The 17454-nt window shown below is 38.5% G+C and overlaps 1 protein-coding gene across 2 annotated transcripts in view; it reads right to left on the bottom strand.

The window, feature by feature from the left end:
- CSMD1 (CUB and Sushi multiple domains 1) overlaps positions 1–17454 on the bottom strand; it is a 2926925-nt gene that overhangs the window by 264689 nt on the left and 2644782 nt on the right. For both annotated transcript variants that reach the window (XM_075340315.1, XM_075340314.1), the window contains exons 52-53: positions 11352–11525; positions 5647–5820 (exon numbers count right to left, since the gene is read on the bottom strand). In XM_075340315.1, coding sequence (XP_075196430.1) covers positions 5647–5820; positions 11352–11525 — 348 coding nt within the window. The remainder of the gene's footprint in view (positions 1–5646; positions 5821–11351; positions 11526–17454) is intronic.

The raw sequence follows: 17454 nt of genomic DNA, 5'->3' as shown, positions 1-17454 counted from the left end.
GTAAACTGGTATATTACTTGCTGAAATGCAAATACACACGAAGAGGTGTTGGGAAACTGGGGTCTTGCTTGCAAAAGTGCAATTAAATACTGGAATAACAGCTATATAAAGGCAAACCGGTATCTTACTTGCAGAAGTGCAAACACATAGAGGTGTATAAGCAAACAAGTTTCTTGATAGCAGTGATGAGCTAATTATCAAGTATTTTTATAGTAGAGAAAGAGGAGTAAAAAACACCAAGAACGGTGGAGAGAAGTTGGTAATCTGGAATATTGATAGCTGATACGAGTTTGATTGCTTTCACATTGACTCTGCATAGCTGAAAATAATAGAACTAGGATAAGGTAGTAGATCTGGGAAATAAAAATGGTTGCTTTCTTGCATTCATGAGTAGCTGGGAAGATAATTATACACTTGACTGGAGTGGTGTCAAATGGAATTAAAAGGCCTTAGTGGCGCTTGCCAAGTTACTACTATAGCCCTGCACAAACTAAATTTATGGACATCTATGGTTTAATATCTTTGCCTGTGGTGGATTAGATGAGTTGTTGGCAACATCCAGTAAGAAATTCATGTCAGTAGCACCTTTGGAAATATATTTAATTAGAAAATTGGTGACGTTTTCATTACTTATGTCACCCACTGTATGAGGGCACAAAGGGGCAGTTTTACTCTGTAAGACACCAAAAGGTAAAATAGATTATGTAGCATGTGTAAAAGTGGAAGAAATAGTTGGGAAGATGTTCTAGGAGTGATCAGTCATAAATGTCTGTGTGTTGAATTCTGCAGAGATGAGACAGGGCGAAAATAAGTCATTGTGGTCTACATTGAAAGAAGAAGGAAAGAAAAAAATCAATTACTTTAATTGGAGACATCACTGGTGAGTAATTACATGTACTGTATATACCTATACCATCTACAGTGAATCTGCGTATAACTTGTATTTATACTAGTAAATCACAGTATGAGGTAATATTGGTCTTGGTACAATGCTGTTTGTTAGAGAGGGGCATCATGGTTTTATTCGGTCACTCACCATATGAATGGTGACAATATGTGGTCATGGTGGGGTGGTGTTTATCCATTGTACGTGTTATTATTGTTTTATTGGTCTTTATATAGTGGGTTTTGATCAGTAATAGAATGATGGTAAAATTCAGACACTATGTTGTGTTATATATGGTCATAATGTGGCAGCATTATTTTGTCCTCTTAAGTTATATTATTCTGTCATCACTGTGTATTTTGTAATCTATGGCCATGATGAGATTATACTTGTAGAGTGGTGTTATTGGTCATACCGGTTTTGGTTTAAGGGGTTTTGTTAAGTAATAATATAGTGATAATATTTGTTAGTTGTTAAATGGCTGCATTATTTAGAACTATTACTTAAAAATATATATTATTGCTGAGTTTTCTTTTTACAGGGAATAAACGTTGGCTCTAGCAACATCAGAATGCATAAGTGCAAATATTACACCGCAAGTGTATGAAGATTGGCCCAATGGCTACCAGTGGGCCTTTCTCTCAATGTCATTTAATCCGGATATCTTAAAGGTTAATGTGCAAAGTGCCCTCCGAGGAGCGATCTTGTGAGCACTTGAGTAAGAAAAACATAATTAACTTCTAGGGTGTACCTGTATATATACACCCCCATACTTTGCACTGACGAGGGGCAAGCACCCCGAAACACCGTGTCTGCAAATTGGGATTCTGATCTGGCTTATATATCCTGAGTCATATTGCAAAGGATTGTTGAAAATCCACTTGTGACTTTTAGGATCGCTACTTCCAATAGGTGGCGCTGTGCTAGAGTTTGTGAGTTTGTCTCCTTTACTGGAGAGACAATTTGTATATATATATATATATATATATATATATATATATATATATATATACACACACACACATTAATATGGGCAAAAGTACACAGACATTGGACAGAGTAAGATTGGAAAAAGTGTTATGGACAGACTAATCAAAGTTTGAGGTGTTTGGATCACACGGAAGAACATTTGTGAGACGCACAACAACTGAAAAGATGCTGAAAGAGTGTCTGACGCCATCTGTCAAGCATGGCGGAAGTAATGTGATGGTCTGGGGTTGCTTTGGTGCTGGTAAAGTGGGAGATTTGTACAAGGTAAAAGGGATTTTGAATAAGGAAGGCAATCACTCCATTTTGCAATGCCATGCCATACCCTGTGCACAGCGCTCGATTGGAGCCAATTTCATCCTACAACAGGACAATGACCCAAAGCACACCTCCAAATTATGCATGAACTATTTATGGAAGAAGCAGGCAGCTGGTATTCTATCTGTAATGGAGTGGCCAGCCCAGTCACCAGATCTCAACCCTATTGAGCTGTTGTGGGAGCAGCTTGACAGTATGGTATGCAAAAAGTCCCCATCAAGCCAATCCAAATTGTGGAAGGGGCTTTTGGGAGCATGGGGTGAAATATCTCCAGATTATCTCATAAAATTAACAGCTAGAATGCCAATGGTCTGCAAAGCTGTAATTGCTGCAAAGGGAGCATACTTTGACGAAAGCAAAGTTTGAAGGAGAAAATTATTATTTTAAGTAAAAATCATTTTTTCTAACTTAGTCAATGTCTGCACTATATTTTCTATTCATTATGCAACTTATTTGATAAATAAAAGTATGATTTTTCATGGAAAAGACAAAATTGTCTTGGTGACCACAAACTTTTGAACTGTAGTGTATATATATAGAAAGAGAGTTAGAAGAATACAGCAGAACCTTTCACTAAAGAAAGCAGACATCCTCAAAAGAAAGTAGACACCCCCCAAAAGAAAGCAGATCTCCCTAAAAAAATTTAACTCTCCAGACCCAAACAAGTACAGATGGCAAGTACCGATGATGGTTAGGCTCTCACACAGAGATCTACATCTCAGCTGCATTGCACTGCAGCTCTCCCAAACAGATCATATACCAGTATCAGTCCACACATATGACACTACTTCCAGTCACCACGGGGAGTCAACCATTGTAGAACACAGGAGGACCTGATCGTGATGCAGATTTGGGACCTCATTTACTTGCCAATTCTAATTATTTGGGGTCTGGTAAATGCAATTCTTTTAGGGGGTGTCTACTTTCTTTTGAGGGTAAACTTATCAGTACATAGAGAATAACAAATTTAAGCAGGTAATTTAAACCTTTGTAAATATTGTATGTACCCACCACTATATGACTAGTTCTGCACTATGAGAATAGCAGATCAGATACGAAAATGTGCATCTGAACCAGTAATTGGATTAGCACAAATTGATAATGTTTCAGAATGTGATGACTAGAGATGGGAGAATAGTAAAATATTCAGGTTCGGATTATTTGAGCTGAATAATTTCTTATATTTGTCTACAACGAATAACAAACCCAATGCTAGTCAATGGAAAATTCAAATCATTTTCTGGAGGACCTTGGAAGTCGGTCTGGGAGGGCTGTAAAAATGCTGAAATGGATGAAAAAGTGCTGAAACTGAATGGGAACAGCATAGGGAAGATGCCTGGATGAATTTATCTTACATTTGGTTTCTGGAAATAATGTTGTCAGATGATTACATGAATTAAAGCAGGAACTTTACACTTACTGAGATTCCAATGGCTATCACACTGCTTCCTGATCTGATCATTAGATCTTATGCATATTCACTGCTTCCCTTGACCACCCTGTGTGGCAGCATCTGTGATTGGCTGCAGTCAGACTGCTGGCGTGCTGGCATCTCTGCTTGGTTGCTCTTACTCTACCATTCTGGGGCAGGACCAAGAGTGTAAATACAAAGAAAGAATTTGAAAAAATGGTGCAGTGTCCCCAGTATTTTGATACCCAGTGCAGATAAAGCAGACAGCTGCAGGCTTCAGCCTCAGCCCTGTGTGTTATTTTGGCTGTGTGTAAAAATCTGAAGAATCTCTTGCGGCTTTTTTTAAATTATTTAAATAACTTAAAAAATGTACGGTCTTCCCAATTTTGATACATGGTAAAGATAAAGCAAACAGCTGGAGGCTGGTATTCTCAAGCTGGGTAGACCCATGGTTATTGGCCGCTCCCCAACGTAAAATTGCAGACCACAGCTGCCCCACAATTGTTGCATTCATTATATGCGACAATTATTGCACTTTACCAGGTTCATCCCGATTGCCCTGGTGAGGTGGAAAACAGGGTTCGCAACAGCTGTTCTTTGTAAAAAAATTCCCAATTGCAACTACTCCAAATCAATCTGGATGAGCCTGGTAAAGCACATTTAAAGGATGTGACAATTGTGGGGCAGCTGCAGGCTGCTATTTTTAGGCTGGGAGCCCAATAACCATGGGTCTCCCCAGCCTGAGAACACCAGCTGTCCATTTTTTCTTGGCTGGGTATCAAAGTAGGGGGAACTACATGCCAGTTTTTTTTTAAAATTATTTATTTGAATACTTTTTAAAAAAAAAAAAAATGCATTACCAAGATAACATGTACAGTTAGGGGCTACAGCCTGGGGGCTTTATTTGTGCTGACTATCAATTTTTGAAGGGAATCTATGTAATTTTTTTCAATTTTTTTTATTTTTTACACTCACTATTCACAGATGCCAGCAAAGAGGGGTAAGGATAGTCAAGGGAAGCAGGACTTCAATCAATTACAGATGCCAACACAGAGGGTGGGCGGAGGAAGGAATGCATATTAATAAGGGATAATAAGCGGACATGGAAGTAGTGTGACAGAGAAACTTGGTAAGTAAATTCTCCTGCTTTAATGGCCGTAAGTCTTTTTTTTTTACTGCGCTTCCTAATTACATTGATGCTAATAGCAAAGATGGATATGACATTACTGTGATTGGCAAGCAATCCCAGCATAGTTGGAGGCTGAAAATCAGGGTAATACCAAAATATTTGACAAGTAACAAATATCACGAATACCGTAATATTTGTGCGAGTAACGAATAGTACCAAGTATATTCGTTCATCATTAGTGAAGACATGATTATATTTCAAGAAACAATGATTTTTTTTGTTTACGAATAAGTGTTGACTGTTGTTCATGGGAAAATAAGACATTCCCTGAAAATAGCATTAGCACATCTTTCGTAGCAAAAATGAATATAAGACACTGTTTTTTTTTTTGTGGGGGACGGAACACGGCATATAGGGCAAAACATGAAAAATGTAAAGTAAAGTCTGCATTTTATAGCTTCTTAAAAGCAGAGATAATACAGTTGTACTCGTGTTTAAAGGAATTTAAGAAGCAAAACCATTGCTGCTTAAAAATGTAAAAATATTTCCAATATAGTACAGTAACACTTGCTTTAAGAATATTGTTCCAATCCCTTGCGGCTGGATTGGTGGAATTATAATATTATAATTACTTTAAAATCCTATTGCCAAGCATAAGCATTTTAAAATTCAATTATAAGTGTTTTTGGTATTTAAAAATATTACAAAAATCTGCCTAAAATTGAAAAATAATAACCCATTGCAGTACAGTAACACTTACTTTACTAATAATAGTGTTCCAGTTCCCTGCTGCTGAGGGACTCGAGGCATTATAATGTTGTAATTGCTTGAAAATCCTACTGCCAAGCTTCAGCATCTAAAGAATTATAAAGAACTCATCCCTGTTCTTGAAGTTATATAATGAAAGATACTTACAAACACAAACTGGAGTTTGTCCTGACCACTTGTGATCCTGAAGGCATATTCGAACAGATGTGCCTACTAAACGAAAGCCAGGATTGCACTGATAAACCACAGTGTCTCGATAGCTGAAGCCATCCCCACTGATATGTCCATTTACAATTGGATCAGGAGAGCCACAGTGGCCTGCTGCAGATTAATACAAAAACAAATAGGTTTAAACCACAATATGTGTACATAAATTGAGAATACATAAACGAGAATGCTATACAAATATTTGCAATTTTTAAGAGATAGCTGCAAAATTCAGTAACATTTTTAAAATATAATCATATGAACATATTTTTGTGTTTCCTCATTTTTGAAAAAAAAAAATTAAATAAATAAATAATCCTGCTTTAAACTCTTTTGCAGCATTCTTGATACCTCAGTTTACATTATTTCTTTATAACAGTGGTCCATATCATCAACTTAAAGGGATTGTCAGGTTAAATGACACTGCATGTTGCACTCCATGTGAAGCAGTCGCTGTTGAGCACTGCAAATCAGATTCTTTCAAGAGAAACCTTCTGTACCACCCCATGTACTGTATGTAAGAACAACCACTATGTATATATATATATATATATATATATATATATATATATATATATATATATATATATATATACATATACATATACATATAATATACATATATACATATCTTAATATCCACTACAGCTTCAAGTGTGAGACTGCCATTATTCTACAAAAATCATCTTAGCTACATGATACATAATTTTGGTTTCAAATTGTCTAGCATATGATTAGCTATTGTTACACTGTTACTCTTTTGATCCTAAAAATCTAAATTTTATTTTTCATTATTTTGTTAGTATTTTTTAAATCAATCTTTGGCTTTTAACACAGCCTGAATCCTTCTAGGCATGCTCTCTATCAGATTCAAGCATGTCTCAATCGAAATCTGACCCTAGGTCTCTTCTACACTTTCCCAATTTTGGAACATTCTGGTCGACCCACAAATGTTCAATTGGGTTTAGGTCTGGGGACTGTTGGGGCCAATTCAGCAGCTCTACTTCATTGTTATCAAACCATTTCTTCACAATCTTTGATGTATGATTCAGGTCATTGTTCTGTTGAAATGTCGCGGGCGGGGAAGGACGCCGCTGCGCTCGCTAACGCTCGGGTCCGGCGCTGATGCGATGGCTGCTCGGTGGCTCGAGCGGTGGGCCAGATCCGGGGACTCGAGCGGCGCTCCTCGCCCGTGAGTGAAAGGGGGTAGTTTGGTTTGGGGATTTGGTCCGTGACGCCACCCACGGGTTGTGGTGAGGTTGGGCACCACCGCTGCTGGTGACGGGGATCCCGGGAGCGATCGCAGGGAGCAGCTGGGATGTTGTTTTCCCCCTCCATGGGTAGGGGTTGGTGGTCCCGGGGCCCGGTGAGATGACGGGGAGGCAGGGTTGGATGGGTGCAGGGTCGCTTGGACTGCGCAGCGCGGTGCCAGACGGCACGGTAGTACTCACTCAGCCACAAAGGTACGCAAAGTCTCTGGTAAACCAAACGGCTGGAGGGACGGGTCCCGCAGCCGGCTGCTGTGGCTTCTCCTGGACGGTTAGTGGTGGCTGCCTTTCCCTGCACCATTGTGTATGTTCGGTCCCGATGGATTCCCACCGGTAACCTGCTCCCCAGCGTATATATGTGCCAGAGGAGCCCTTTTGCCTGCAGGCTCTGGCCCTTGGAACTCTAGCTGTGGCGGTAGCTGTATTTCCTTCTGTTGGTTGGACAGTTGCCTTCAATCGGGTCTTGGCTGTTAGGAAACCCCTGGGGTTCCGGTCACGGACGGATTTGACCTCTAATGGCAACTCCAAGCCTGGTTGGGATCCGTAGGCCCTGCCTGTGTGTGCTGGCTTCACTTCGCTCCCCGGTTCGGTACCAGCAGGCCACCACCCATCCCCGATCCTATGGTTCCGCGTTGATCTGCCTCTCCTACAGACGGCCACCACCGTCTGCCAACCTTGCTCTTAGTGCCCGGGCCACACACTGGACACGGTCAGTTTACTCCTCCGCTACTACTTCACTCCTTTCACTTGCACTTCCCTAACTGATCTGACTTCCTTTTCCCGCCTCCAGGACTGTGAATTCCTCAGTGGGTGGGGCCAACCACCTGGCTCCACCCCACCTGGTGTGGACATCAGCCCCTGGAGGGAGGCAACAAGGATTTTGTGTCTGGCTGATGTGCCTGTCTCAGGGTGGGGGTGTATGTTGTAGTACCTGTGACAACCTGGCTAGTCCAGGGCACCACAGAAACACTATATCATCCTTTTTATAACCATAATACTTGAGTGTACAAAGTAACATATCTTGTAGGATACTCACATATAGCCCAGCATTGAGCCCTCAATCAATCTTGGTTAAGTATCCAATGCTTAGTTAAAAACATTGTTACCCTTTTACTCTTCAGTGCATATATGAAGAGGTGGAAATACTACTGAAATCATACTGGCAGTATCACTTCTTTATCATACCACCTTTTTAATATTTTGACAGCTTCAAAGTCCTCACTGTCTTTATGAAGTTAACCCATCAAACAGTAAATAATTTCAAGTGTGAAGTTATTTCTTTCCAAACTTAGAAGATATTCCATTGTTCTTTTTATGAGTGGATATGAGTTTCGAATTTAAATCTTGGAATCACCAAAGAAATCGATTCTAAGGACTCAACATACATTTTTAGCCTCTTTAGCCTGGTAAAAGCAAATGGGTTTTGTTTTTGCTGATTCTTGGGAGTCTATGTTGAGCCAGCCCAGCTAAACATTGTTTATATTGTCTTGAGTTATTGCAGCATCTAACTCATCATTTTATTATTGGTTCATGTTATATCCATCATGGATTATCGATTAAGTTTCCCTTTAGAAACCTAGTGAAATGCGCATTAGGGAATGTCCCTGGGATCCCTGGTTTGTACAAGACGCTGAGATACCACCTCTGTATGTGCACATAGGCTCTGTAATATAGCTGAGATATATATATATATATATATATATATATATACCACCTGTTATATACCAAATGGTTATGCTCACTTCTATTAATGCTGATACCACCACTGATTTAACTAGTATGTTCATATAGACTCTGTACAATGGTTGATTTATTTACTATCTGATTTAACCATTCCAATATTCGTAGCAATTATTTACCAGTATCTCTACGGGACATACTAATTCCCCCATTTTGAGTATATAGTAATTTCATTTGTACATGCACTTTACATTGTACGCTTATACTTGTGGATGACTTGTATGTACTTAACAATTATTAATTTTACAGTTCATTACCTATTTTTACACTAGTATGTCCACTTATACTCTGCATAATGGCTGAAGTTATATACAACTTAATCTAAATATTCTATCTACATACAGCAACTATGTACCTGTGTCCCTATATATTATGCCTGTAATTTTTGAACATAGACTTGCTTCATCCTATATATGCACTTTCCATATATATATATATATATGTATATATATATATATAGATCAAATATATATATATATATATATATATATATATATATATATATATATACATATATATATATATATATATATATATATATATATATGTATATATATATACAGTGCCTACAAGTAGTATTCAACCCCCTGCAGATTTAGCAGGTTTACACATTCGGAATTAACTTGGCATTGTGACATTTGGACTGTAGATCAGCCTGGAAGTGTGAAATGCACTGCAGCAAAAAAGAAAGATATTTCTTTTTTTTTTTTTTTTTTTTTTTTTAAATTGTGAAACGTTTATTCAGAGGGTCATTTATTATTCAACCCCTCAAACCACAAGAATTCTGTCTGGTTCCCCTAAAGTATTAAGAAGTATTTCAGGCACAAAGAACAATGAGCTTCACATGTTTGGATTAATTATCTCTTTTTTTCCAGCCTTTTCTGACTAATTAAGACCCTCCACAAACTTGTGAACAGCACTCGTACATGGTCAACATGGGAAAGACAAAGGAGCATTCCAAGGCCATCAGAGACAAGATCGTGGAGGGTCACAAGGCTGGCAAGGGGTACAAAACCCTTTCCAAGGAGTTGGGCCTACCTGTCTCCACTGTTGGGAGCATCATCCGGAAGTGGAAGGCTTATGGAACTACTGTTAGCCTTCCACGGCCTGGACAGCCTTTGAAAGTTTCCACCCGTGCCGAGGCCAAGCTTGTCCGAAGAGTCAAGGCTAACCCAAGGACAACAAGGAAGGAGCTCCGGGAAGATCTCATGGCAGTGGGGACATTGGTTTCAGTCAATACCATAAGTAACGTACTCCCCCGCAATGGTCTCCGTTCTAGACGAGCCCGTAAGGTACCTTTACTTTCAAAGCATCATGTCAAGGCTCGTCTACAGTTTGCTCATGATCACTTGGAGGACTCTGAGACAGACTGGTTAAAGGTTCTCTGGTCTGATGAGACCAAGATCGAGATCTTTGGTGCCAACCACACACGTGACGCTTGGAGACTGGATGGCACTGCATACGACCCCAAGAATACCATCCCTACAGTCAAGCATGGTGGTGGCAGCATCATGCTGTGGGGCTGTTTCTCAGCCAAGGGGCCTGGCCATCTGGTACGCATCCATGGGAAGATGGATAGCACGGCCTACCTGGAGATTTTGGCCAAGAACCTCCGCTCCTCCATCAAGGATCTTAAGATGGGTCGTCATTTCATCTGCCAACAAGACAACAACCCAAAGCACACAGCCAATAAAACCAAGGCCTGGTTCAAGAGGGAAAAAATCAAGGTGTTGCAGTGGCCTAGTCAGTCTCCTGACCTTAACCCAATTGAAAACTAGTGGAAGGAGCTCAAGATTAAAGTCCACATGAGACACCCAAAGAACCTAGATAACTTGGAGAAGATCTGCATGGAGGAGTGGGCCAAGATAACTCCAGAGACCTGTGCCGGCCTGATTAGGTCTTATAAAAGACGATTATTAGCTGTAATTGCAAACAAGGGTTATTCCACAAAATATTAAACCTAGGGGTTGAATAATAATTGACCCACACTTATATGTTGAAAATTTATTAAAATTTAACTGAGCAACATAACTTGTTGGTTTGTAAGATTTATGCATCTGTTAATAAATCCTGCTCTTGTTTGAAGTTTGCAGGCTCTAACTTATTTGCATCTTATCAAACCTGCTAAATCTGCAGGGGGTTGAAGACTACTTGTAGGCACTGTATATATTTATATATATATATATATATATATATATATATATATATATATATATATATATATATATATATATATATATATATATTTATTTGATCTATTGGGGATGAACTGTATGTACTTTTCAATCATTTGTTCTATGGGAATAAGAAAGTCTATATTATTCTCTTAGAAGTATATCAATTGTCTATTATTGACATACCACATGTACCCTTCAGTTTTTTCACCAAACTATGACTCTCCTACTTATCCCTTTAAGAAAAATGTTTTAATTGTCTGATCTCAATAAATTTATATATTTTTAAATATATTGTCAGTGCAATTTGTTTATAGGTGTTATGTATGTCATATAAATGCATTAGGACAGACGGCTATGTTTTTTGCTGTCTTTAACACCTATCTGAACATTATTTGTAGTTTAAATGAAATTAATGAGCAATAAAATTTTTCAGATATGAGAAATAAGGGAGTTTCTTTACCTAGACATCTTGTTTCAATGCCACTCCATAATCCATTAGCCAAACATTCCCTTACATGTGATCCAACAAGAGTGTAACCAGAATTGCAGGTAAATATTGTTGTTGCACCATAAATGTTTAAAGTTCCAATCCGGTTACCATTGGGAGGTGTTGGTAAATCACCACAAGAAATAACTGTGGAAAAAAATAAAATGCCATGTGAATAAAAATGTATTTCATCAACATGTACCCTATATGATGATGGGGATTTTATTTCCCATGAAGAGTGTATTATGTGAGATTGTTCAGTACGGTAATTGTAAGAGCACGTCTGACATACATGCCCATTTAAGTTAAAATCAATATGATGATTCTACACACTTTAACTTAGCAAATAGTGCGTACATACTTTCAGACAATTCACAGCAAAGAAAGTTATCTTTCGCTTTCTTCTATATCTAAAGCAATTACAGCTTAACTCTTCACTCAGATTTATTGGTAATAAAATATAACAATCACAGAGACATTTGTAGAAATGCTGCACTATTTCCTATTGCCTTAGTGGCATACCGATTGTTCTGAAATGTTTCTAGTACAAAGTTTGGATCAATAACCCAAATATATCTAGTGAGATATATTGTTGTTTGAAAATGCACAAATCAAGTGAAAATAATATTTCATTCTTGCAAGTAAAATACAATACAATTGAGTAAGAATTTCATGTGGTACAGAATATACATTTTCAGAATAATTTCCATTTTAAGAAATGTTTTGAGGTGCTATTTCATAAAATAGACAAAGGTAAAAAAAATGATGTTATAAAAATACTCTACTAAAAATGATAATAAATTACAAAAAATGTTATTGCATTGAATTAATTTGCTATTTACATAATCAAAAATCGACTGGAATAACATAATAACATAGTAACATAGTTTGTAAGGCGAAAGGAAGACCTTATGTCCATCTAGTTCAGCGTATTTTTAGTGCAGCTGTTCTGCAGTGTTGAACCAGGGGAAGGTAAAACCCACAGAGTAGGAACCAATTTTCTCCATAGGGAAAATATTCTTTCCTGACTCCTAATCTGGGTCAACTATCTACCTGTAATATTATATTATTCATAACCTTATATACTGTTGCTTTCAAGAGCCATGTAATTATACACAAAGATTTATTTATTAATCTCTCTACCTTTCTTTTATCATTATTAAACTAAGATGGAGAAATATTCACATGCTTTACTAACATCAAAAAACAAGTCTGTAAAAAGAAATCAGTGTAGGGCTGAAGTCACACTTGTGTATGAGAAAACTGGGATTTGTTGATATTGTTGAATTGATTACTTTATCTTTGGTATATATTTCAGAACTTCTTTTTATAGATCTCCCTATATGTATTATACCATGTTAGTGTCACTTACCATATTTTCTGTATTGTAAGACTAATTTTTCCCCCAAAACTGGGGGTAAAATGGGGGTGTGTCTTAAAATGCGGTGGTGGAGCGGGGTCATAGGAGGCAGGGTTGGCGGTACTGAGGGTATCACTGCAGTGTAATAAACAGAAACGGTTCCGCACTGAACCGTGCAATACCTTACACAGAATACCTTAGAACAGCCTCAGTCCTCATTTTAGAAGAAATAGTAATGGGTGCACATGGTTGAGGAGGGGAGATATCCAGAACAGAAGTCCATAAAGTATAAAACCATGGCATACACCATCCAAGATCCAGAAAGTGCTTTTATTCCATGTAGCGTGCAGGTAAAATAGCGGGGAAGAGAGAGCCGGGTGCAGGCCCCCCAAGGACGACGGCCGTGTCACACCTTGTGTGCTTCTACAGGTCCAATGGTATCACTGCAGTGTTGCGGGGGGTGCCTTATCTAACTGCAGGCTCTATTGTATCGCCCGTGGTTGAATGATGAACTTCAAGAAAATGGCTGCGGAAGTGGTGCACACACAGATTGACAAGATGGACATCTAGAAAATGGCCATGGAGGCTTTTCTGCGTACGTGCAGCCTCTGCGGCCATTATCTTGAAGTCCATCGCATCGACTGCGGGCGATTCAATGGAGTTCGCAGTCAGATCAGGTACCTGCCGCTGCAGCAACACTCCGTAGTCTGACTCTCCTAAGTCACTCCACTGACCTGACACCCTCGTAGCACGCCGGAAGATCAATGGCACCCACCGCCGTGACACCCCTGAGGCTGCAGTATCGCCAACCCTCCATTCACTGACTCTTCTCAGATGCAACAACCCCTACTCTGAGCCTGCAGCATCGCTGACCCTGCCTCATCTGACCTTCCTGAGTAACTCCTTCACTGCCTTTCCTACAATCTACAATTTTTGGCCTGTACTGTGCTACAAACAGTTAAACCCAATTGACTGATTCAAAGCGAGTAGAATGAATATTTATAGCAATAATAATAATAGTATATAAATATTGTACATTACACTTGAAGGTTTTTATTTCAGTATACTGTCCCAACCCAAATATTTAAAACAGGTTTTATTATTTGTATGTTTCAGTGTTAAAACTTTGGGGTGAATACATCAAAGTGTTTATACCCGAAACCCAGCATAAAATATTTTAAAAACTTAAACATTTGGCGGGGCACTGGATATTGGTGCAAAAAAATTGCTGTTTTGGCATTTTCCACCAGTTTTGGGCAGTCACATCAAAACTGTAAACTCTTCAAACATAACAGTGTATTCTACTATAGAAATGTTGGTCCATTCTGCAATACAATTTCTGGCAATGACCCCACTGATAAGATGCATGTGCCTTTTAATGAATTCGGGACATCTTACTCCAGCATGCTCCTGATTAAAACTGGTATACGAATTGGAGTCTTTATTTTTAAACCTGAACATTGATATGTTATATATTTATAGGGTATAATTATAATATGCATACAGAACACTTATAGAGCTATGTGTTCTTGTACATCCTAGCTAGTTTCCGATGCCTTGTTTCTCATGGAATTTTGCAGGCTCCGCCATGTTGTCATGCATTGTCTGTTTCCGCACACGTGGATTAATACTACGGCGTTGGTCTCTGTTCACATTGCAGAGTCTGACATGCAGCATGGTCTCTCTTAAGTGCTCAGCTCGGCTGGGCGTCGGCTGAGTTCTTTCACTGCTTCTAACCATGAAGGAGTTAATCCTTTTTGGAGCAGTGTGCAACACTTCTGAGAGCCAGGCTGCTAATTACCATCTCCAGCTGGTCTCTTCCTATTTAAGACTGGGCAGTGTAGTCAGAGGCCACCAAAGATTGCATAAGCGATCTCAGTCTCAGTGGTTCTCAGTGCATGGTAAACAACAGTTGGTTTGTTGTGTGGTGTGAACGTTTCCCTGTCGTGCGTTTTTCCTTACCCATTTCTTTATTCCCCAAATACACATATTATCTCTTGTGTGTGAGTGCAGTGTTAATGACGTTTAGTTCTCCCTTGTCTGTGTCTTTCTGTAGGGTTTTGTTACTGGGTTTCTGACCCACTCCCAGGGTTGGGGGGCATAAGCTCAGGGCTTGGACAGGAGACAGGGCTAGGTTGGGGAGCTGGGCCTCCCTACCTTCAAGGGTACCCCTGGGGTGAGGGTGAGCATAGGGGCCCCAGCCTTAGGCCAACTTAGAAACCTCAGGTCTGCTAGTACCTCACCTGTGCCACATGGGGAAGAGTTACAATCACTTATGGATTGGTAATTTTTTGTTTTGTGTCCATAGTGATTGTGTTTAATTTAACGTAACATATATTGTAAGTTCCCTGACTTGAGTGTTACATCATAACTAGTAATGAATGAGCGCTACCATGCTTGGGTGTTCGGAATTCATTAAAAGCAGTTGGATGTTCAGATGGGCATGACTCGAGTGCCCAAAATAAATAAAAGTTAATGGATGACTTGAACATTTTTTTGGAATTTTTCCCTGAAAATGTTTGCGTATCCCTTTGACTTCCATTATACTCAGGTGCTCAAGTTACGCCCATCCAAGCATCCAACTGTTTTTAACAAATACTGAGCACCCGAGCATGGTAGTGCTTGCTTATCACTAATCATAAGTCATATGTATTTATAATAGCTGTAAGGGTGCTTAAAGTATAGAAAAAAATGGTTGACTTAAGTGAACTTTTTAAAAATTAACCATTTTCTCTCATTTTATTTTATAAGAGCTCTTTTTAAAGTTCATACTATAACATAATATATTAAAAACTAATTTAATAATATGTAAATAACAATAATTTAATGATAATAAATTAAAGTAATACACTCCGTTATGGTCAATGTACTTAGAGAGGACAATATTACCACCCTTCCAAGAACAGAGCATTCCTATCTGCCAACTAGTAGACAATGAAGGTCATAGTGAACTCTCTAGAGCCACTGAGCTGAATGCTGCAATACAAGCAAAAAAATTGTTTAAAAGAACTGAGAGTCCTCAGTGGTTGATACCTTTTAATGGCTAACTGAAAAGATGGTACAATACAATACAAGCAGTAAAGCATGGCTATAAACTCATAATGAGTGTCAAGGCTCATATCCAGGGATTGTGCGTTCAAACCAACTGAGAATACATAAGACATATTATTGCATTCACACAGTAGTCATCAATTCTCCAGCCAATTTTACTTACTTTTATATATAGTCACACACACACTTACAGTTCACATTGACCTACACATGACTTTTAGCAATAGCCACTATTTATAGACTGGAGGTGTTTCACAGGAGTTATTTATTTCCATACCATTTGAACTAAGGCCAATAATATTATGAATATTTATTATATTACTTTTTTTAAGAATGTTTTTGACTTTCAGTGCCTTTACACAACAACAGTTTTAGTGGTAAATCTATTAACATTCTGTACATGTACAAACAATTGCTGTTATTTTATTGTAAATGAGTCTGAAAAGTAAAAGGGATATTTTTGAAAAGAATGTAAATAGGTTATAATGCAAGTTCCTCCAGGTCTGCAGGGGTGTACCTCCCACAATGATAATAATGGTGGTTTTTAGACCCCCTTTCCTCTTCATTGCATGACTAAAGTGATAATAAGTTTATATAGAGCAGCAGATGTGTATTCATACCGGAACTATTTGGAGATTAAAAAGAAAAACATAGTTCAGTCCTATAGATTTTGTTTAAAACATCAACTTGCATACATTATTGCTTCTTTATTTAAACTCCTTAAAGGGGTTGTCCAGTACAAAATGACAAGTATGCGGTCACTTTATGTGATTGCAGTCTTTTGAATACTCACAGTGTTGGGAAAGGTGGCCCCATGACTGCAATTGTGAAGTAGGCATACTCCCAGCCAGAATCCGACTAAACTGGTCCTGCATTCTCAATGCCAGTGCATTGAACGGGCCCGGAAACAGTGTGATTCTGGCTGGGAGTATGCATGCTGCATACCTATGCAACGTGACCACCAAGCCTGACATTAACACCAGAGAAATTGCACAGCGTGTGATGCTTCAAAAGTATTCTGTTACACAAAATGCCTACTTACTAGTTGTTTTAGATTTATTTTTTTAGATTTGACAACCCCTTAAAAATATTTGTGTGGTAAGGTATGGATAACTATTCTAGAGATCATAGACATCAAACATTTCCAACTACTTTAACATGTACAATGTCATGCAAACGATTGGGCATCACTGGTCAAAATTTCTGTTCTTGTGAAAAGTTAAGCAAGTTAAAGATATGTGGGGGCTATTATACAGTTTGGTGACAAATATACAGTGGGTGAACCTTATTTTTAGGGAAGCTGTGGGGCATCATACTGTGTATAAGGGAGGTGTAGGAGCATCATATTATGTATAGGGGAGCTGTACATGGAGAGTACATTATTAAATGTAAAGAGAGCACTTAAGAACCATTATTGTTACATAGTTACATAGTTGTATAGTTTGAAAAAAACACCTAGGTCCATCTAGTTCAACCTTCCTTCACCAATTATATATTTTGTCATTAAATTATTTATAACAGACAATGTTGTGTGTACTGAGAAAATGATCCAGCCCCTTTATAAAAAGGGATATAGTGTAGCCATTACTACTGTACCTCTTGAGGTAGGGCATGCCACAGTCTGACTACTCTAAAAGTAAATAACCCTTTCCTATTTAGCTGCCA

Source organism: Anomaloglossus baeobatrachus, chromosome 3 (assembly GCF_048569485.1).
Source record: "Anomaloglossus baeobatrachus isolate aAnoBae1 chromosome 3, aAnoBae1.hap1, whole genome shotgun sequence".
NCBI lineage: Eukaryota > Metazoa > Chordata > Amphibia > Anura > Aromobatidae > Anomaloglossus > Anomaloglossus baeobatrachus.
The sequence above is the reverse complement of the archived record's forward strand: the minus strand, read 5'-3'. Positions and strand labels throughout refer to the sequence as shown.